The following is a 22,168-nucleotide window of genomic DNA, read 5'->3' on the forward strand; positions in this document are numbered from 1 at the left end:
GGGTGGTATTCAGCAGATTCTGACCAGTTCTGGTGAACCAGTAGTAGAAATTTTGAGTAGTTCAGAAAACTGGCCACCTCTGACTGGAGATTTTACAGTATCCTTCCCCTGCCATGCCCACCAAGCCACACTCACGGAACCGGTAGTAAAAATATTTGAATCCCACCACTGATATGTATACATAAACACACATGAGAGAAATTGTTAACATTTTGTATTCATTTCACCACTCTGTGTAAAGTAGTTTTAAATTTTACATACTCACTGCTGAAGAAAAGCAAAAACCTTCTCAATTTCACCTTGTTTCCTTCACCTGGGTGATTGTGTATAAAGCGACCTATTGCAAGCATGTTCAAGAGTCCAAATTGTATCCATACTGAATTTTAAATTGATATCAGCAGGGAGTTATGCATCTTGAATTAGTTGTGTGCTAAAACATCCAATGTTGTGTGCTGAAACATCTGTAAAGTGGTACTGTGAAGTCAGCAAGTAGTATTTCCCCTTTCAGAATAGATAAACAGAATGCAACAAGAGCCAACCCTCGGAATTTGATTATATGGGAAATAAGATGAGGTAATAGCTCCCCCCAATAGGGATCAAACTTTTTGCATTTTTTTCCTGAACTGCATTAAACTGGACAATATGAGAGCATAGCAATACAAAGCTTTAGAGAAGTACAAGCTACTGGAACATAATGGAGCCTCTCTAAATTTTGCATTGGACAAGTTAGTGAGTATAGTAGAAATACCATTATGAAATACATTCTACATGGCAGAAATAAATCACAACGACTATTTCACTCACAAAACGTAAATGAGACTGAAAAGTGTGTAGACAACCCTTGTATTTCTGTTGGGGGAGGAGAATTAAAACCCTGGAATAGCTCATTAGTGGGTGCTTCTTTTTAAATACCAATTAAGATTTTAACACATCCTTTGGAAAAGATAGATCGTGCACATTTTTTCTTGGAGGAATTTATATTTTTAGTAGCCAATCAATTAGCCTTCCTCTGGAAGCTTTTATGAGCCAGGAGTGAGTGAGTATAAAATGCAAGTGTATGTGAATATAAAATACAAGTATAAAATTCACTTCTACAAGGCAAAACAAATAATTCATCTATTGGCACTAGGAACATGGTTTAAGTAAGCATTCACTAAAATTACTTTTTAACCTAAAGTTCAAGCAGGAGTACATGCAGCTGATGTTATCAGCAATGTTTTGCAAACTACTCACAGCAACCTTCAGATAATTCCTTTTAACTACACTACAGAAGAAGATGTAATGCCTAGTAAATCACCTGAAATAACTCTACTGGATAACTGTGGTAATGTATTAGAGGCAGAGAAAAAGATTTCTTCCTTGCTACAGAGTAGATCTCACAAGAATGTTAATGTGTATTTAGATTCAGACTGAAGTTTTTTTTTCCTCTCCTATATTATTTAGTTTATGGTGCTTAACTAAATTTCCTTACTAAGAGGGTCTCATTCTATGTTGAGCAGAGGAATAATCTCTGAAAAATGCTCTGATAATTCCATAAATCAATTATGATAATAAATTCTAGTTGTAGAAAATCCCTCAAAATATTTAAGAATTATTGGAATAGGTCAATTTAGTACTATCCCTAGAAGATAAGGAAACCTGTAAATTAAAACTAAAATCAGTTAGCCTCTCCATTGTAGTGCTGTTTTTTCCCAATTGTATAACATTCAGATTAACTCCATTCTTGCAAATGAAAAATACTTTTTAACTTTTTAAAAAATATTTTGAAAGTAAATGAAGTAAAGTTATATTTGCAATCAGTATAGTTTCACTGTACCAGAAATTATAGAAATAAATTTGTTAGCAAAATCACTGTTTTTCCAATGGCAAGATATACAATCTATCATTTATTTACTTACTCACTTATTTACTTACTTATTTCAAAATATTTACATAATATGACTATATTGGGAAAAATGCCTGGGCTAATCATGATTGGTAGCTAATAATGATGTTTTTTTCTAAATTATTAATTATTTTATTTGCTCCCATTAATATGTCTCTTTTTGCATCATTCAGAATTCTGTTCTGGACAGACTGGGATGCTAATTTTCCTCGCATTGAATCTGCTTCCATGAGTGGAGCAGGAAGAAAGATCATATATAAAGACATGGATAGTGGAGCATGGCCTAATGGTCTTACAGTTGATCATTTTGAAAAACGGATAGTTTGGACAGATGCTAGGTAAAATATATGGATATGTCTCTTATAATTTATTTTCAGAATACATAACAAAGGGTAGAAAAGGTTATTTGGTTCTTTTTTTTAATGTCTAAAATTGTGCTCTGCCAGTGGCCTGCAGAGCTGGCAGCAGAATTGGACATAGACCAGTTCTGGAGTCTGGGGAGGGCTCAGATGAGGGATTTCTGCCCGACACAGAGATGGGGCCAGGGCCATCTGAGACTTATGTGCTGACTCCAGAGCCTCCAGAATCTGACATCAGCAAGGCAGAGGAACAGGGGGAGCCTGTTCCCAGTGTGCGCTTGTGCAGAGCTGCCAGAAGGCAAGAACAGTTAAGACAAAAGGGGCAACTCGGAAGTAAGGCTTGGAGATGATTGGCCTCTCCCATAAGACATAAAGAAGGAGCAAAAGAAGCAACTTTGCAGGAAGCAACTTTGTTCATTCTGGTTGGTTTAAAATCTGAAGCTCTGTGTTGACTTTGTGCTCTATTTGGCCTTGTACAGCTAATTGGCAATTTAGTTGTTGACAGAATTTCAAGGGAGATAAAGGTGGGTGCTTATCAGCCTTATCCTGAAAGACTGTGGCAGAGTTCTGTTGGACTATTCCTAAATTGCTTGGTACTCGCTACTGGCTGTGAATGCATATAATTCACAGCTGTTGAAATAATAATTTTAAAAGGTGTTTTTTGGAACAGTGTGTGATTGTTACTGGTCAGAACAAAAATTGTATTTACCACAAGAACATGTACATTAGGAATGGATACCAGTATAAGCTTCTTAAATCATTGTATTGCAAATCTTTGAACCACGAAAATGCATGTATTTGGGAAACAGATGAACATCGTTTATGTAGAATTTAAATAAATCTGAAAAAGGATATAGGAAAGTATTAGAAAATATATAACCACATAAAATGACTAGAACAATGCCCTTAAATCAAGAAAAGCAACATAAAGGCTACCTTTGGGAAGTTAGAGAAATTTTTTCAACCAAATATATAAAACAGAATATTGACCAATGGTAAAATATTATAATCTGCCACTGATGGTTAAAAGCCTGGAGATTTACTGAGTACATTCAATCTAAAAATTTATGATGTAAAAATTGGCTTATAAAGTTTTCTAACTGTTAAAAATAAATTAATTGAGTGGTAATAAACATTTGCGTATCACTTTTCTAGTATATGATAAGACTGATACAGTTAAGCGGCCCTTTGGGAAGCAATATAAAATTACTTTTTTATTTGTTTAATTTTCCAAGAAATAGATCATAGATGTAATAAGCACAATTTCAAGAGAATGTTTTAATCATTTTTCAGGTCAGATGCTATTTATTCAGCACTGTACGATGGGACTAGCATGATTGAAATTATACGAGGTCATGAATATCTTTCTCACCCTTTTGCTGTCTCCCTTTTTGGGAGTGAGGTATATTGGACAGACTGGAGAACAAACACATTATCTAAAGCAAATAAATGGACAGGCCAAAATGTTAGTGTGATACAAAAAACCAGTGCACAGCCTTTTGATCTTCAAATTTATCATCCAAGCCGTCAACCCCAAGGTAAAGTAATAATTTGTATAAAAACATTAATTGTAGCCTTTGTATTGTTATTCAACCATTGTTAAGTAGTAAATATAAATGGTAATATTTGTATACGTTTATGTGAAAGACTTTCTCTCTGTGTGTGTGTGTGTGTGTGTGTGTGTGTGTGTATGTGTACGAGCAACTGAGAAATCTGACATTTTGTATTTATCAAATATCAGTTTATATTTTCTATGGTGCTTATACAGATAAAGTTTTTGAACACTGTGGTTCATTGTAAGATTCGTAAACAAAGCATAAAATGAATTGCGTTCTGCTTCTGGGAAGAAGTATTAGACATTAGTTGTTAGGGAGATACTTTAATTTTGGATCAAGATAATAAGTATTGTGTGTGTGTATCACACACTGCACTGATTTTGGAACCATTCACAAAAACAGGTGAAGCCCCTTTTATTCCTTCACTTTGCTTCAAAGCTCCAAATATCCTTGACTGGAGACAAAAAACTCCCCCACAAGCAGTTACAAAAAGGAGGAAATGCCGTTTAAAATAAAAATGGCTATAAATTATGAAGAGTAAAAACAACACAAACCATACTGAAACAATTAAGAGAACCAGGCAAGATAAGGGCTTGAAGATGTCCACAGATATCGGAACACACACTGGGAAGGATGCCAAACTCAGAGAGAAACAACAGACTGGAGATATTTCCACACTTTGTTTCTAGCACTGGCCCATATGCATGTCCGTCCTTTTAACCAGTTCTCACAGCTGCAGCACATGAAGAGGATCCTTTCCTCTCCCGTAGACCATGCCATCCACATCTCTCCCTTATCGTCTCCTCCCTGCTTGCCCTAGGATGGAGAGGGGATGGGCCTGGGTCTTCCTCTGACTGCCCAACCGGCCTCTGCCCTTCTCTAGCCTCCTCCACAACCTCTGGAGCCACACTTGCACTCCCTGTCGGCTGTTCCTCCTCTCCCTCGAAGTCAGTCTCCAACAAGGGCATGACAGTATGTATATGTCTCTGGTTAAATACAGGGTATCTACTGGACTAAAATTCAATTAGTTTCTGTGTCAGATAGATTAGATTTATATCAATATTATAAGTAGTTGTTAGTTAATTCCATTTAAGCTTTGTAATACTTTGAAAATAATACAAAAAAATCAATGATTATTTTTAGAGAAATATTTTCACAAGCAATTTATGATATATTTCTGTTATAACTGAAATTGTTTTCATCAGTTTTTTATGAAAATATGTTTGCAATCATTATACTAGAAATCCTACCAATAACATAATATAAACATTTAATACATTACAGATATATATGTAATGTGTTATCCTTTATTATGCTATAATTAAGCAGTAAAGTACAGAACAACTTAAATGTAAGTCTCTCTATCATATTTCATTTATTTTAGTCTTAATAACTGCAGTGGGCTTTCATTGCTAGACATTAAACAAGTTATGTAAAAAGTCCTTAAACTTGTATCTTTTGCTAAGAATTTAAGGAAACTCAGCCAATACATGTCAATCCTAATATTCCTAATAGCTGCATAACAGTCAAAAGGCAGTCTTTGAAAATGCTTAAAGAAACAAGAGAAAGAAAAGAAAGAAATGAGGCTTCTTCATATAGGTTACATTATGTTTGTGAGCTTGAACAAAATCCCTCAATTCCCAGACATTCAATTTATAGCTGATCACAAAAACTTCAGTTTCTGCAGTCAATTCATGAGAAGCAACTGTTCAGAGTAAAAGTGAGCAATCTCATGATTTCTTTTTTTCTGGGGAGACCAGCCAGAATTCTCTTTCTGACTACCAATCTCAACTGCATTGCCTTCCTTTATCCTTCAGAAATATCAGACTTGAATCCTGATCAGAAGCTCAGCTATAAGAACTTTGTTGAATGTGTCAAGAAAGAGAAAACAAATAGTAGTGCCGATAGCCGCTGAGAATATCTCTGCCATTACCAAATCCATCAACCCACTTCTGAGAACATACTTAGGCACAATCCTGGATGCAAAAAAAAAGTATTATTTCCTTTCCAATGGAATTCAGTTCAAAAATTCAGCTGACCATATCTTGTAATACCAGACTTCAAGGCCAGATGATCATCTGTATGGATTGAGTATGATAGAAAATTCAAACCCTTCCAGCGAAGTTGCTTCCCTTCTGAGAATGTACTTATAGCTCAAGGAACCCATCAAGAGCAAAGTACTTAAGTCCTCTGGAAAAAAAAATGAAGAAAGCCTTCATGCTGCCATGAGCATGCAAGGGCTCACCCTCCCCCCTTTAAAATAAAAACAAAAATAAAATTGAAATTGAAATTGAAAATATAAATTTCTCTGAGTCTCTTTTATGGTAAAGCAAATGTTGCTCCCTGCTTTCCTCCTAAGAAATTCTTTTCCAGCCTGCAAAAAAAAGCAGAAATATCTGTCACTTTATGTTAAAGAGCAATGATTTATATGTTTCCATGGGCAAAATCCAACTCAGCATTTCTTCTTTTGGAATGATCATTGGATAATAATAATTGAATGTTAATAAATATCACTTCTCTGCAGGTTATAATATCTTTGTTCCCTTTCTCCCCTCTCCAATTACATTCTTATGATCAGTCAATCAATATGAAATCCTGCAGAATAGGAAACAATACAATATATGAATATAGGCAAATTTGTATTATAAACCAACCAGGTATTACATTTTTAATTCCAGCTTCTAATCCTTGTGCTGCTAACAGTGGCAGAGGTCCTTGCTCCCATATGTGCCTGATAAATCATAACAGGAGTGCTGCTTGTGCATGTCCTCATCTAATGAAACTGGCTGAAGATAAAAAAGCATGTTATGGTAAGTTTTGTACAGCTTAAAAAAACTGCTTAAAAGACAGGACACAGAGCCTCTGAGGTGCCATTTACTGATAATCTTGATGGTAAACTGTTGCTTCATATTAATGAATGGATTGCTTTTTTGCAGTTAGCTTGTGAAGATTTATTATCTTGGGTTTTTTTTTCTCCTTTTCACTATGAATATAAATAGTGTGATTCACAGAAGTTATCTTCCCAAAACAGGAAAATTTCAAAATGGGAAAATATCAGACAATGATGATGCAAGTAAACTATATAATGAAAAGCTTATTAGTTTAATCTCTACCTTTCTTCTTTTGAACTCAATATCATTCTGAGAGTCTTATAATGTAGAAGCTATTAAAAAAATTGTAAAACTATAATAAAGGCAGAAATGTGAATTAACTCTCACATACTTGGTGTTTGGGGAGAAAAATAAAACAAAACGGTATAATGCTTCATTATCAAGATATACCTTCATTATCAAGATATAACATGATATATTAACAAATATAATGTGTTCTTTGAGATATAGATAATTGGATAAAAGCAATATTGATGCTTTCATATAAAATTTCCATCTTCAGAATGGACAACTTTCCAAAAAAACTTTTCCATTCATCTTGGAGAGAGGAGCTCATTATACACATCTTTTTATATTTGCTTTTGTAGCAGGACACTATCCTTACCTTTACTGTTATTGTTGATTCTTTTCACTACAAAATTGCTCTTACATTTTTTCCGTGTTCCATATAGTTTCCCTCTCATATGTCTATTAAGATTCTCAGTCATCCAGGTCATGGTCAACGAAAGGTGCTTTTTCAGGAGGCAACTAGACTTTCTGGTTTTTCTTTGAAGACGTTTCACTTCCCATTCAAGAAGCTTCTCATCCAAGAGAGCTGAAGAAGCTTCTTGGATGAGAAGAGAAACATCCTCAAAGAAAAACCATAAAGTCCAGTTGCCTCTTGAAAAAAAAAGCACCTTTGGGTTTCTCTCTTATACTTTAGCATGTGTTTCTTTTTTTAAAAACACCATATATTTTATTCCTATAAGTACTGAAAAAGTAAAGCAAGAGTCCACACAATTCAGAGTATATTAAATTATACATAACTAAATATTGTACAAAAGATGAAATCCACAAACTAAGTCAGCTGAGTGACTTTGGAGCAGTCAATTCTCTTATTATTAAGTCATTTCTGAAAAATGCTGCCAATAAAAGTTTAGGGTTTTTTTTCCATAACATGAAAGCACAACTTTTCAAGCATATATTTGGCATATAAATTCTACTTTCAAGTTTCTATATTTTAGCTAAAAAAAATACTTAAATAGTTTAACACGTCACTATTACATCCATTCGCACTTTACTCATATTCTTGTACTTGGTGCACAAATTTATACTTCGTTTAGAAAAACTATACAAAACATTTTTTTCACTCATAACACCAAGAATCTGAGGGAATATTGCAGGGAATTGATAAGTGGGAGAAAGAGGTGAGGAGGTAGTTTTCATGACAATTTTGTGGTAGCTCAGGAGAAAATATAATATGACTCTTTACTTATTAATTTTATTTGGTGCCTGTCTGATTTTAATTTGATTAAGAAATGTATAAACACATGTGATTTTCTAAGTCAATGTGCAGCCTGCAGGAATCCAGTTTAGTATCCCCTATTTTTATTTGGGTTTGATATAATTGGTATAAAGAATAAAGACCAATTTTTTAAAAAAACAACATTTTTTTTCCAAAAAGGACCACATCAAAGTGACTCAAGCAGCTTTTCAGGGCCATGGATTTTGTAGGGCTGGGGAACTATATTTGGAAGATTCCATTGTATCCAGTACAAGGAACAGCTAACATAAGCAATAGGAACATTTCATATACTGCTTTCATATGAGAAATGTATGTATGTATATTGGAGCAGAAATATTCTAGTTATTTTTTTACACCCTTTCAATATAAAGGTGAGGAGATTGGTCTCTTTTTTGAAGGAGGAAGAAAATTCTCTCCATTACTTACACACAAGAAGATCATAGGGTGAGGGCCAGGTAAAGAGTTTCCACAAAGATAGATGATAGCAACAAAAACTACAAACTATTACGCCTATAAACAAGGTGAGAAGAGGGAGTGAAGAGCCAGAGAGTAGTTTGGGAAATAACAGTTGGGACCACTACAAATCTCAGCATTTCACTACATTGTTGAATAACTTTGTTTTCATTTGTTAATTTCTTTAAAAAAAATGGGGGGAGGAGAATGCAGGATTAATTGGACAGGAAAAAAAACCTCAGTTGAATCAATCAAGATCAGCTTTCACATCTCTGGACCATGTTTTGTTTCTATCAGTATTAGATTTTAAATTTATTTATTTAATATCAGCAAAATAGGTGAATTTTATTTATAGTAGGATAATATCCAATAATTCTGCTCTATTCAACAGCAAATTTTGTTCACACATAATAATACCAAATAAGTTATGCACTTGTATATTGTATTTTTAATACAGCTAGTCCTTGACTTATGATCACAAATGAGCTCAAAATTTCTGTTGTTAACTGAGAGAATTGTTAAGTGAGGTTTTCCTCCTTCTATATATTTTCTTGTCATAATTGTTAAGTGAATCACTGCAGTTGTTAAGTTAGTCACATGGTTGTTAAGTGAATCTGGCTTTCCCATTGACTTTGGTTGTTAGAAGGTCACAAAAGGTGATCACAATTTCCAGGATACTGCAACCATTATAAATATAAACCAGTTGCCAAGTGTCTGAATTTTGATCATATGACCTTGGGGATGCTGCAAAGGTTGTAAGTGTAAAAAATAATCACTTTTTTCAGTGCCATTGCAACTTCAAATGGTCACTAAATGAATGGCTGTAAGTCAAGGACTGCCTGTATGCAAATTTAAACATTATATATGTTGTTATACATAAAATTGCATTTCATTGCTCTGTAATCACATCTTTCTTTTTTATAGAAATGAAAAAGTTCCTTCTTTATGCAAGGCATTCAGAAATAAGAGGTGTTGACATAGAGAATCCATACTTCAATTATATAACAGCATTTACAGTTCCTGATATTGATGATGTAACTGTTGTAGATTTTGATGCAGTGGAAGAACGTTTATACTGGACTGATGTGAAAACACAAACTATAAAACGGGCCTTTATTAATGGGACTGGCTTGGAAACTGTCATATCAAGAGGTAAAGTGTGTACTTTAGAAAGCACTATTGTGTATATTTAAGAAACAAAACATAAATTAGCTTACCTCCCTAATTAACATATTAACATATCAACTGGCCATGTGGTGTTGTGTTAAGCTGGCCATTGTTAATTGCACAAAAATATTATCTTAGTTATATATTACATATTTAAGCATCCTACATCTTGGATTAAAATTATTTGGCTTGAAAACTACATTTTTTTCACTCCCCCCACCCCCTGTATCTATATATATGGTCATTGACTGTAATAAATAGATTTCATTTGTTTTGATTTAATATTTGTTTTTCTCTCAAAAATCCCAAGATATGCTTTGATGTCCAAGAACTCTTTGTTACATACAGTTTTTTGACAATCATATTTCGGTTAAATTTGATAACTTCATTTCTAAATCTAAGGTGCCTTTCAAAAGGCTTTAATTTCAAATTCAAATCATTTCAAATTTGATCATCTTGTGTTATAATGCCATCATGAAGTACCCAAAAGAAAATAGTAACTATATATAGTTGTTTCCAAATCTGTCCATCTGGTATAATAGTATGTGGCAATAACCTTAGGAGAGGGGGGAGGGTGCTGCCTAAGGAATTATCACAAAGAGGGTATCCCAGTTGCATTGCAGCAGAACAAAAAACCATCCGAAAATATTCTCCATAATTTATTAGGCTGTAAAAAGAGATGGTGGGGGATTTGTACTTTCAGATTTACATAAAGTAGAATTAGCTCATCTGGCCATGTTTCTTGTCTGATCTATCAGGGAAGTCTTGATACCTACAAAGAGAAGAGAAACACACCCCAATGGCCCTTTATCCACCGAGACTTTGAGCCATGAAACCTGATCTGGTTTAGCATTTATAATTTGTACTACAGAATCTTGGAGGATGGCCACAAAGTGTGCTAGTATTCAGTATAACATTTTTATCTTTGTTCTCCAGAATCTGATGTACAAAATGATGTTTTCTGCATGTAGAATATAGTCATCAAGATTATTAATCATTCATTTCTTTTTTAAAAAGTCTATTAGTGCTATTTAAGGTGACAGCTATCTCTCTCTCCTTAGTTCTGCTGAGTACAATTGAAGTATTGTCTCTTCATCAGACATAAATCTCTTCTGACAAGCTTTGTTAAATGTCTTGTGGGATATTCTATTTTAGAAGTCTCTACACCAGGGTTATTTGTATTGAACTTCATTTGAAATGAACTTTTCTCATTCAGTTCTTAATTTTTTAAAAATTTAACTTTAAAATGACAGATTTTATTTTAATGTTTTCTCCTTCTCCCACCCATGTTTTGAATGAACATGAATTAAGCAGTGAATAAACAATTGGTTGTTTAATTTAAATCCGTTAAAATTAAAGTTTGCATTTGTTCCATAAAGTATGAAATCTAGTCATATATTTGAAAATTCATGATCCATAGATTACAGTTATTACAGATAGGTTATTCTGTACAGTTGTTAGAATTAGGGGAGAGTGCATAATTTATTAAATATATCTGTTTCAAGGGCTTTTCCAGATTATATCTGCATGTATGCATTTCTTTATCAGGATACCTGAAGCTATGAGCATGCATATCCATACAGGTGGAACCTAAGAAAGGCCTGAAAGTGGTCATGCTAAACCTCAGTGCTATTTGGGTGCTTTGGACAACCCAATATGCACAATCTTCATTTTGCTCTTCATGCTTTTAATGTATATATTTGTTCAGTCCTATATATTTTAGCATAAAAGCTAATTTGAATTAAATAAAATTTAAGTATTGCAAGTCTCAAGTTACTTGGGGTTCACATAGCATATAAAATATTTTCAGCAGTAAAACTAACTAGTAGGACAGTTTGGGCAAATAGTTTTTTTGTTTTATATTTTGTAGATATTCAAAGCATTCGTGGACTGGCTGTGGATTGGTTATCACGTAATTTATACTGGATTAGCTCAGAATTTGATGAAACACAAATTAATGTAGCCCATTTAGATGGCTCTTTAAAAACTTCAATTATACATGGAATTGATAAACCACAATCTCTTGCAGTTTATCCAGCTAAAGGGTAAAGTATTATTCCTATCAGTACAGTTTTGGGATAGTAAACAATGTGCATACTTTGAGATATAAATTTGTGTTCACTTGTCAAGTTTGATAATATTTGTACTTTGGTGTTATATAATCCTATGTTAGCCACCCAGAGTCACTTGGCAATTGAGCAGCTATATAAATAGAAGAAATATAAATACATAAAAAGAGAATTTAGTAAATTCTATCTTCCTATAAGATGAAATCTCCATGGAGTACTAGTATGGAGACTCCATTTTCAAAAAAAAATGTGTCAAAAGAGAAAATATATAATAAATTAGATCTCTATGTATCCAATGTTTTTATGGATACCTATTTTATTTTTAGGGAACTTTGCTGTTGTATGTATGGGACAAGTTGTGATTTTTTTCATGATCAGTATTAAAAATACATTTTTGAATGGTTTAAAATATTTTTGATATTTTAATATTAATCACAGTCTGGAAATGATGTTATTTGTACCCCTCTAAAGAAACACACAGATTAAAACATTGTGTAATGTGACCTACACTTACTATCTTTGGAGTCTAAGAAAGTGCAGTTTATTTTTGATACAGCATAACATTTAAAAGTAGACAAAATATATGTATTATCATTCTAAACAATTTAATTTAAAAAATCTATTCCAATTTCCAATTAGAAAAGCCAAAATTGTTAAATATACTTTAAAGTTAGTTTCACATCTATAAGTTTTAATGCATTATTTCATACATTAATGTATCTTATTATTTAGTTATTTAATTTTATAAATGATGTCGTGCAGATATGGTGATCATTCACAATTCTTGCCAACTCATAATTCTTTTTCTGACTAGTTTTAGAAATCAGATTCAATAAGTATTCCACACAATCTCTGACTAAGGAATGGTTTCAGGATGATAGAAGAGAACCAATGTAAAGCTATATCATATTATGTTTGCCTAATAGTTTGGGGAAGTAGGAGATAAAAAATCACCATTATTAAAGCTCCATATTTTTCCCATATATCACCAATCCACATAACTTCCAGTCTGGTGCTAGAGTCATACATTTCTTTCCATAATGATAAAAGGAAAAAAAAGTTTGTATCTCCTGCCACAACTTACATAAAGTGATTGTTGCTCCAGAATGGATTGCATTTCTTTCTCTAATAAAATATGATTACTGTGTTAATATGCTTAATAGAACAGTATTTTATATCTATTTTCATTAAGGAAACTTTATTGGATTGATGGGAACACAATTAACATGGCAAATATGGATGGTAGCAACAATAAAATACTACTACAGAATCAAAAAGACCCAGTTGGTAAATATAGCTATAACCTCTTTTGTGTCAAGTTATTTTGCTATAACTCAAGAAATTATATTTGCATATGCACAAAGTAAACAGGCATAGACAATAGCAAATACTTCATTTTTCATTTTTCACGGAGTATTAGAATGCTGGAATTTTTATGACTTCATTCATTGTGCTAAGTCACAATCTGATTTGTTCATATTAGCATGTTGTATAAATTCAACAATATAAATATAGCCCTCTCATTACCAGTGGATTGTGAGTAAGATTTAATAAACTAGGATTTTAAACAAGCCATAACTTAATAACCTTGTGAAACAGTCAATTCAAGTTTGTGTTTCTTTATGTATGTAAAAATTTAGCAGACATTTGTAATGTCAAGGCAAGGGTATTTTGGTTTGGTTTGGCTTAGTTTTGATTATTATAGACCAGAATAACTTAAAAAAGATGATAATAACATAGATACCCCAAAAAGTATATATTGAAAATGCTATACCAAACACATATAAAAATATATGTTTTGGCATACCATATTTGTCAGTATATTACCAAAGCAAACAGATCATTTAATCATGATATGTTAAGCCTGATTCCTTTTTCTTCCAAAAATGGGACAATATACTACCAGTATTTTGTGTTTTTTGGATTTATTGACTTGGAAACTTTTATTTCTTTAGAACCTGTGTTGCTTAAGTGAGTTTTATTATGGCCTGTGTTTTATCTTTGCTTTTGTTTTTTTAATAGATCATAGTTTCTGTGTATGTGTGTTTATGTATGTTTGAGGTGATGTGTCTTTTTCTTGATATATTTGTAAGAGGTGCAATGTATGTGATATAAGTCTCTGTGAGGTGGGTTTGGAGAAATAGCTATGGACTTTCATGCAGGTATATATTTTTCCTATATATTTTTTTCTCTTTATTGACACAAGTATTTTAGTGGTAATTTTGGGTTACCTTACAGTTTGGATTTGGAGGACACAGTCCTCTAATTTGTGAATTTTGCACATGGAAGAATTAACCATGGCAAGAAGGCTATTACTAAAAAGAATAGTGCTTTTTCAAGATTTTCAAGGAAAATTGTTTGCTTCAAGGAACAAGCATTTTAAGCTGGTTTTGCCTGGCATCTTTGTAGATTAGTATGAAGCTTCGGTCATGAACAGTGGGATGCTAATGGTTCTGCCCAGTTTTAAAGAACCAGTAGCTCTGAAGAGCAGCAGACACCAAACTGGTTCTGTGTTTGCTGCTGTTTGGCCCACCCGCCCACCTGGGCTCTTACCTCTCCTTTATTTCCTGCTTTTTCAACCTCAGCTGCTTTGCACGGCAAAACGTAGTAACACCGGTTGAATCCCATCCCTGCTCAAGAACAAAAACAAACTGTATGTATGTTATGGAGATAACATTGATAAGCCATATTCTTCAAACCATAGTTTCAACTTGTAAAATATTGCCAAAAATATAGGATGACTTCCTAAATATAACACTAACTAATCAGGCAAAAGAACTCTGCCTTTGTAATACTTGAATATCCCATACAATTAAGTGTTCTTCATTGGCAGACCTGAGGGGAAAATTGACAAACTCCTGTAGCATTTCATACTGAATACCCTTGCTGTATTTTCAACAGATTCTAAGAAATAACATTTATGTTTAGGACATACATTATATAATTTAGATTTATTATTTCAATGTTCTCTTTACATTTCTGCCTTGCATTTCTTATTTCCCTTCTTTCTGTTCACAATGTCTGGCCACTAATGATTAGTCTTTTGCCTTTTTTCTATTAAAAGATTTTAGCAATTTAGCTTGTCTTCATTTTAGTTGTTGCTTTGCAAAATCATTTGGCTACGTAAAGTTATGGAATTATGAATAGCAAGCATTATAATTTGTAGAACAATTCTGTAAAAAACAGCATTATGTGCTGAGGCAGAAACACTTCTAAAATTGATCTCAAAAGTTTTATTCCAAATTAAAGGTAGGTTTGTAACAGGTCTATAGGCATGAATAATGTTTTAAGAGTCATAGACCACAGTTCATCTTCTTAACATTCCAAAGGATCTTGTCCTGTAGCAATATCTTTAGTAAGAGTAGAAGTATATTTGGAGACACTTTTTCATATTTGGAAAATTTAACTGTAAGATTTTGCTATTTTTATGGCAGATTTTGGCCATGGTGATTGAAGTGAGATGGGAGTGATTGGCCTCTGTCCTGATGTTTCTATTTTAACTCTTAACCCCTTCGCCATTCAAATGCAAAAATACAGTAAAAATCAGGCTCACAAATGAAAATTTGGAGCCATTTTAAAAAAAAATTAAAGTTGGGAATAGGAAAAGCAGTGTGGCTTCCAGTTCTCACTTCTATTTTTTGGCAAGGATAAAGAAAAAAAAATCCCATCAAAATTGGCTACACTGGTTAGATATTAGTTGCAGTTTCAAGGTTGAGGATCTATAATTGGCGAAGATGCTGACAATATGGTTTGGCAACTGCTCACTTCTGCTTACACACAAACTATTCCCGTTACATACATGGTTCCATAATGTTCCCTTACAACATTCTGCATAAATATTAAGTCATGATTTGTTGACTAAACAATAGTTGACTGGGTTCATAGATTTCAGTAATGAATAATTATGGTTTATAAGCCACAGTAATTGGGTTCACACACATTATGGAATAAGTCACATTAAGCCTTAGCATAATTCATTCAATCAACCATAAAGTTTTGCCTTAAATTGTGAGAACATTTGTTAAAATAATTTGACATGGCTGGTAATAATGGAAGAAAAAAGGTGACTTTTTAAAATAATTTTCATGTTCAAAAAATGGGTACTGCAAAATAGTATTAATTTCAGTAATCTGAAGTCTTCCCTGAATAGTTTTACCAAAATTCACTGTATTGCTTTTTCTATTAATAAAGAAAATATTTAGTGACTGACTAATCTACAGTATGTTTGCCTTTTGCTTATTGCCTTTAAAAATCCATTTACTTGAAATATAATTGTGTTACAATCTTGTCAGACTAACTGCTTGGCATTTATTAGTATGCACTGCTACTCAGTGAAAAATGGTAATCTTCAAGCAATTTGGTTCAATGAATTTTGCTTCTCTAAAAAAAAAAAGAGACAAGAAGAGCATTTTAAACATATCTATTGTTAAAAATTCCTCATTTAGATGTATTCTTTGTTACCAGAGGTATTAAGAACATCAAACAAAATATGGGATTGCATTAATTAGTATGCAATGTATTTAATACTCAATCTCCTAATGATGTCAAACCCTTCCCAAGTTTTTCATGTTGCTTAGATATTTTCACTTGTGCACATTGGTTTATTGAAGTATACAGTGGGGAAAAATCACACCAAGATAACAAATCTTTCTCAAAATAATTTTTAAAAACCTTAAGTACAGTAAATTAATAAATATTCTTTAGACTTATTTGTCAAATTCAATCAATGCAAAGCATTTATTTTATATCTATAGGTGCTATGAGCAAATGATACTTGTGGGATAATCATCCTGAAAGAAGAAAAAGTGTTTTCATATTCCTCTTTCCCTACAACTTATTTATATTCCCTATATTGTATGGTTGGAGATAGAGTCAGAATCATACAGGTTTTGACATAAAGGATGAGAAGAAAGAATTCAGCTTCCTCCATTGAATTTGCTTCTCAGAAGCTAGCTCTGGGGAGGTAGTTTCTTCACAAATGATGATTATGATCCCAGGTTGCTGCAACCATCATAAATATGTTACTTATTTTCATGCAATAACCAGGCAACTTAGGTAAATGTAACAACTGAATGAATAGAAAGTAAACAGTCAAGACAGAAAAAAAAATATATAAATGGAGAATTAAGAGATAAAATAACTCAAGTGATTTTGTTTAATACTGAGGTTCAGATTTTTATTTGCTTTCTTTTCAAAATAAACCTAAAAACTTCAATAAAACAAATCTAAAAACTGGGGTACTATTTTTTAAAATGATTTAGAAACCATAAATGAATTTTGCTGTTGTATAAGCAAATATGAACATGTAAAAAATAGAGTTCATGCATTGACATTTCTGCAAATATGATTCTTGTATCTGAAAATGTGTTTCAGGCCTATGCATAGATTATTCAGAGAATAAACTTTACTGGATCAGTTCAGGCAATGGAACTATAAACAGATGCAGCTTGGATGGTGACAATTTTGAAGTAATAGATTCAATGAAAGAAGAGCTAACCAAAGCTACAGCCTTAACTATAATGGGTAAGTGAACATATAAGTTAACATGATTCACTTCCAATAATTAACTTTCCTGATGCATATTAATCATCAAAAACTTGTGTTATGCCATATTTTCGTAATATGAATTTTGAAGCCAGCATTTCTTTTTGGATATTTTATGTTTAAAAATACTTTTATTTGTTTATTCATAAGGCTCCACAATGTTCTATTCAGTCAGGTAGGATAAGAAGTTTGAAGATTGTCTGATCTGAGGATTGCATGATTCAGTCAGGGATGTTCTTTTTCTATTGTACAATGGAAATATGTGTATCAACACATATGCACATAGACAGTACTTCTACAATATCTATTGCTGTCTTTATTATTGCTCTGTAGCTTTAAAAAAATCTTTAACTATGCAAATAAGAAGAATGATATTCATTTTTAGATAATTAACTGATCTAGAGTTATGGCTCATCTATTATTCATAGTTAAATATTAATAGTATAATCACTTGTTATTTTATGGAAAATTGATATGAAAAACCAAAAGGAAAAGGTAAAAAAGCATAATTAAAATAGAAGAATATAATAGCATAGCATAATTTTTAAAATGATTTCGAAGTAGTATTTCTGTAGTAATTATAGTTAATAGTACTGGAAGGATAGAAGATATTCTTGCTGAAGATGGAAAAAGACTAGGAAATCCGTTAGCAATGATTAAATAGTTGGTTATCTTATATCTAACTATATGCATTTAGTTTTGGCATTAGAGATAATTTTAAAAAATATCTTAAATGAATACCTTTAATGCAGATAGTCCTTGACTTATGACCATAATAGGGACCAGAATTTCTGTTATTAAGCAAGGAAGTTAAATGAGTCATACCCAATTTTTTGACCTTTTTTGCCATGGTTGTTAAATGAATCACTGCAGTTGTAAAGTGAATCACATGATCATTCATTCAGCTTCCTCTATTGAATTTGCTTCTCAGAAGTTGGCTGGGGAGATAGTTTCTTCACAAATGATGATTATGACCCCAAGTTGCTGAAACCAGCATGAAACATGCTGGCTGTCAAGTGCTCAAATTTTGACCCACATAACCATTACAATGTTGTGATAGTCATGGACACAAAGACCAGTTTTAAATCAGCTTTTTTCAGTGCCATTGTAACTTCAAACAGTTGCAAAATGAATAATTGTAAATCAAGGATTACTTCAACCAATTTTGCTATTATACTCTGATTTCATATTTATTGGATTAATGTGAAATAAAATACACTTTTATGGTCAGGTAACTGGCTAGAAATAGAAAGCAGAGAACATGATTACTAATCTAATCCTGAGGAAACAAGAAATCAGTTGCTGAAGTTTATGTAGTGATTTTAATACATTTATAAGAGATCTTGATTTAAGGTAATCAAGAAACCGATCAGGTTTTATAGCTGATACAAATTATTTCAAATGATATAAACCAAACCAGACACTAGTCTCTGCAAACATTCTTTTTAGCCAAACATATTAACCGCATACATATAAACAAACAAATTCCATGAACTGGAATTGACTCTAGCTAAACTGGCGAGAGATCTTGAATTCAGTTTTCAGCTCACTGCCCAGCATAAAGTAGTTTTGAAAAAAGCAGATTCAGTGATAAAGATTGTTAGGAAATGGATCAAAAGAAATTATTACAGCATAATAATATAATTTTTAAAATCTTAAAATGGATACTTCAAAGCATGAAACAATGTACAATATCTTGCCCAAATTCATTATGGTGTTGAAATGGTTTTCCTATGAGGAAAACATTCAAGACTTTCTGATTTACAAGTAAAAGATGCAATATATACAATTACATTTATTATGGAAAAATAGATTTGGGATAGTTAAGACAGCTGACTTGCAGGAGTTTCAGGACATCTATTATTTCTTAAGGTTTATGTGAATGTAAGTGAGGTTTACAGAGAAGCTGATTAGGTTTGCTGATAACACTGAATTATTAGGGCGGGGTGGGAGGCTGGTAAATAAAAGTGAAGTATATTCATAGCCTTGAGTTATTTATAAAAATAACAAAGGCAGGATAAAAATCTAATAAATAAATAATAAAACAAAAAACAATTTCTCTCAAGCAAAGAAATACACACACACACACACACACACACACAAACACACAAACACACTAGAAGTAGTTCAGTGTAAGTGTAATTGATTCAGATTGCAGGGAAAATTCTAACTTTATATGCATGCTGAATTGACTTGCTAATGTCATTGAAAAGTATCTGGTAGTCATAGTGGATGGCTTCATTAAAGTTTTAGCCACTGTGAAGCTACTTTAGGTGCTGGTGATCATTAGGATAAGTTTAAAAAAATAAAGCTGTCAGTATCCTGATATATTTATAACAAATCTTTGATATGAGCATACTGGAATAAAATCATTGTTTACCAGAAATAATACAGCAGAACTGCAAAATATATAGAAAAAGAAACTCATGATGGACATAGAACAATTCCTTTATGGGTAAAATATATGATTTTAAAAAATGTTACGAAACAGATCTTTAAATAGGTATGTAAATGTGTTGTACTTAATATAGAACAACTAGGTTGCATTTTTATACAAATATATGGATTTGGGAGCTCTTTATATATAACCTTTAGATTCAGAGGCTCTATAATGCTAAAAATCAACTAACAGGAAGCAACAGTGATACGTCTTTAGTGTCCTTGTGACATCTGATTGGCTGGATGTGAATTAGGATGCTAGAACAAAAGGACTTTTGGTCTGATACAGAATTAATCTAATAGTGTATAATATGCTTATGTCAATATAAGCCATAGTTCATTTAAATACAGTAACTTGAGTTCTATTAATCTTCATTGTATGCAGTCACATATTTATTCACAGCCTTTACTGTTAACATAAATGCAAACAAACTATAGTATATTATTTTATCTCTTACTTTATCTCATACCAACTTGATAAATGATTAAGGATTATAATTAAATATGCTTACAAACCTGGGAATAATTGTATCAATTGTAACTCAAATCTTCCAAGGATTGTGGTAGAATGGAAACGGAAGTTCTGCATGTAGCATTGGTATACCATTGGATGTCATGGGAGATTATGCTATTGGTGATTCATCTTGCCATTTTTGCTCTGATGTTTATGTATTAGGAGCAGTGTAGCATTTTTGGCCTGATGTTTATGCATAGTAAGGTATTAGAAGCAGTGTAGTCTAATGCTCCTCTGAATTTACTATTATTCCCTTCACAATGTTGATCAAGATAAGCTGTAATAGACAATAAATTCAATAAATTTATATTTTAAAAAAATCACTGGAACAATACTGAGATTTCTGGTTGAACGTCTACCTGCTAATGCCTTGCCTTTTGCAATCTTAGAGTTGCTATTGAAATAATGCTATGTGATACACATGGATTGCTATTCTCTTTTGCAAATTTTTCTTTAACTGACATTGTTATCTGTTCCTTCTCTGGAAAACAATTATATTTTCAAAGACATAATACATCATGTTACTATACCTTTACAGAGTTATATGGTATGTTATATGTGAAGTAGTTTTATAGTCTAGAAACTATGATAACAAAGCAAAACTCTTACCTAAAGCATTAACTGTCACTTGGTGTTAAGGTCTTATTCCACCAGCTTTATGAAGTCTTTGGTAGTTGTCAGTTTCCAGACCCAATTTAAGGTGCTGATATTACCCTATAAATGAGCTACTTTAAAATAGTAGTTAAAGGGACCAGGCTAAAAACTGGGAGAACATGAGTCCTAATTCTACCTGTGGCATGAAACTGTCTGGGTTACTTTGGGACAATCTCTCTGTTTCAGCCATAGGAAGAAGGAAATGGCGAAGCACTTCTGAAAAACTGGCTAAGAAAACTGTAAAGGTTACTTCAGGCAGTCAGCCATTACTTCAGTACTAAAATGAATTCAAAAAGAAATCAAAATAAAACAAAAAACAAAATTTCACCCTATAAGGCATTTAATGGCTTGGATCACTGTTCAGAACATATCACTCTGTACCTTCTATATGGGACTCAATGACTCAGTGGTTAAAGACGTTGAGCTTGTCAGTTGGAAAGCTGACAGCCTGAGTTTGAGACCCAAGCATTCAGGGGTGGGTTTCTACTGGTTCTGTCCACCTCTGTAGAACCGGTAGCTCTGAAGAGCAGCAGACATAGAACCGGTTCTATGTCTGCTGATGTTTTTGCCCACCTGCCTGCCCATACTCTTACCTGACCTTTATTTCCTGCTTTTTCAACTTCAGCTGCCATGCGAGGCACAGCTGCAGTTTAAAAAGCAGGAAAAAAGTGCTTTTTCAAAGGCTGCTTCTCTACACGCAGCGTGCTGGTGACAATTTACAGGCGCGCATGCAGCGTGCAGGGAAGCACATCGTAAATCACTGAACCTCGTAAATCACTGAACTGGTAGTTAACTCCATAGGATCCCATCCCTGCAAGCACTATATGACAGGGTGAGCTCCCATTACTTGCCCCAGATCCTGTCCACCTAGAAGTTCAAAAGCATGCAAATACAAGTAGATAAATAGGTACCATTTCAGAAGAAGGTAACAATGTTCCATGCACTTTCCTGTATAGTAATGCTGGCCACATCATCCAGACAATGCTTATCTCCCTCAGATAAGAAACAGAGACGAGCACTGCACCCTAGAGTCAGACACGACTGGAAATGGGAAACCTTTAGCTTTTGTTCCATATGCCTTCCCACAAGGACTTAGGGTAACCAGCTATCAGAGAGTAGGCCCCTACTACCAA

At 33.0% G+C, this 22,168-nt stretch overlaps 1 protein-coding gene across 1 annotated transcript in view; it reads left to right on the forward strand.

Moving 5' to 3' along the window:
- The window catches only part of LRP1B (LDL receptor related protein 1B), a 283,941-nt gene that overhangs the window by 67,664 nt on the left and 194,109 nt on the right, over positions 1 to 22,168 (forward strand). Inside the window, exons 13-19 of the mRNA XM_087925463.1 lie at positions 2,059 to 2,223; positions 3,538 to 3,782; positions 6,479 to 6,610; positions 9,573 to 9,800; positions 11,686 to 11,860; positions 13,077 to 13,171; positions 17,258 to 17,407. Of these exons, the coding sequence (XP_087781589.1) occupies positions 2,059 to 2,223; positions 3,538 to 3,782; positions 6,479 to 6,610; positions 9,573 to 9,800; positions 11,686 to 11,860; positions 13,077 to 13,171; positions 17,258 to 17,407 (1,190 nt within the window). The remainder of the gene's footprint in view (positions 1 to 2,058; positions 2,224 to 3,537; positions 3,783 to 6,478; positions 6,611 to 9,572; positions 9,801 to 11,685; positions 11,861 to 13,076; positions 13,172 to 17,257; positions 17,408 to 22,168) is intronic.

This window comes from Pseudonaja textilis, chromosome 1 (genome assembly GCF_049901715.1).
Source record: "Pseudonaja textilis isolate UNSWEBS1 chromosome 1, rPseTex1.2, whole genome shotgun sequence".
Taxonomy (NCBI): Eukaryota; Metazoa; Chordata; class Lepidosauria; order Squamata; family Elapidae; genus Pseudonaja; species Pseudonaja textilis.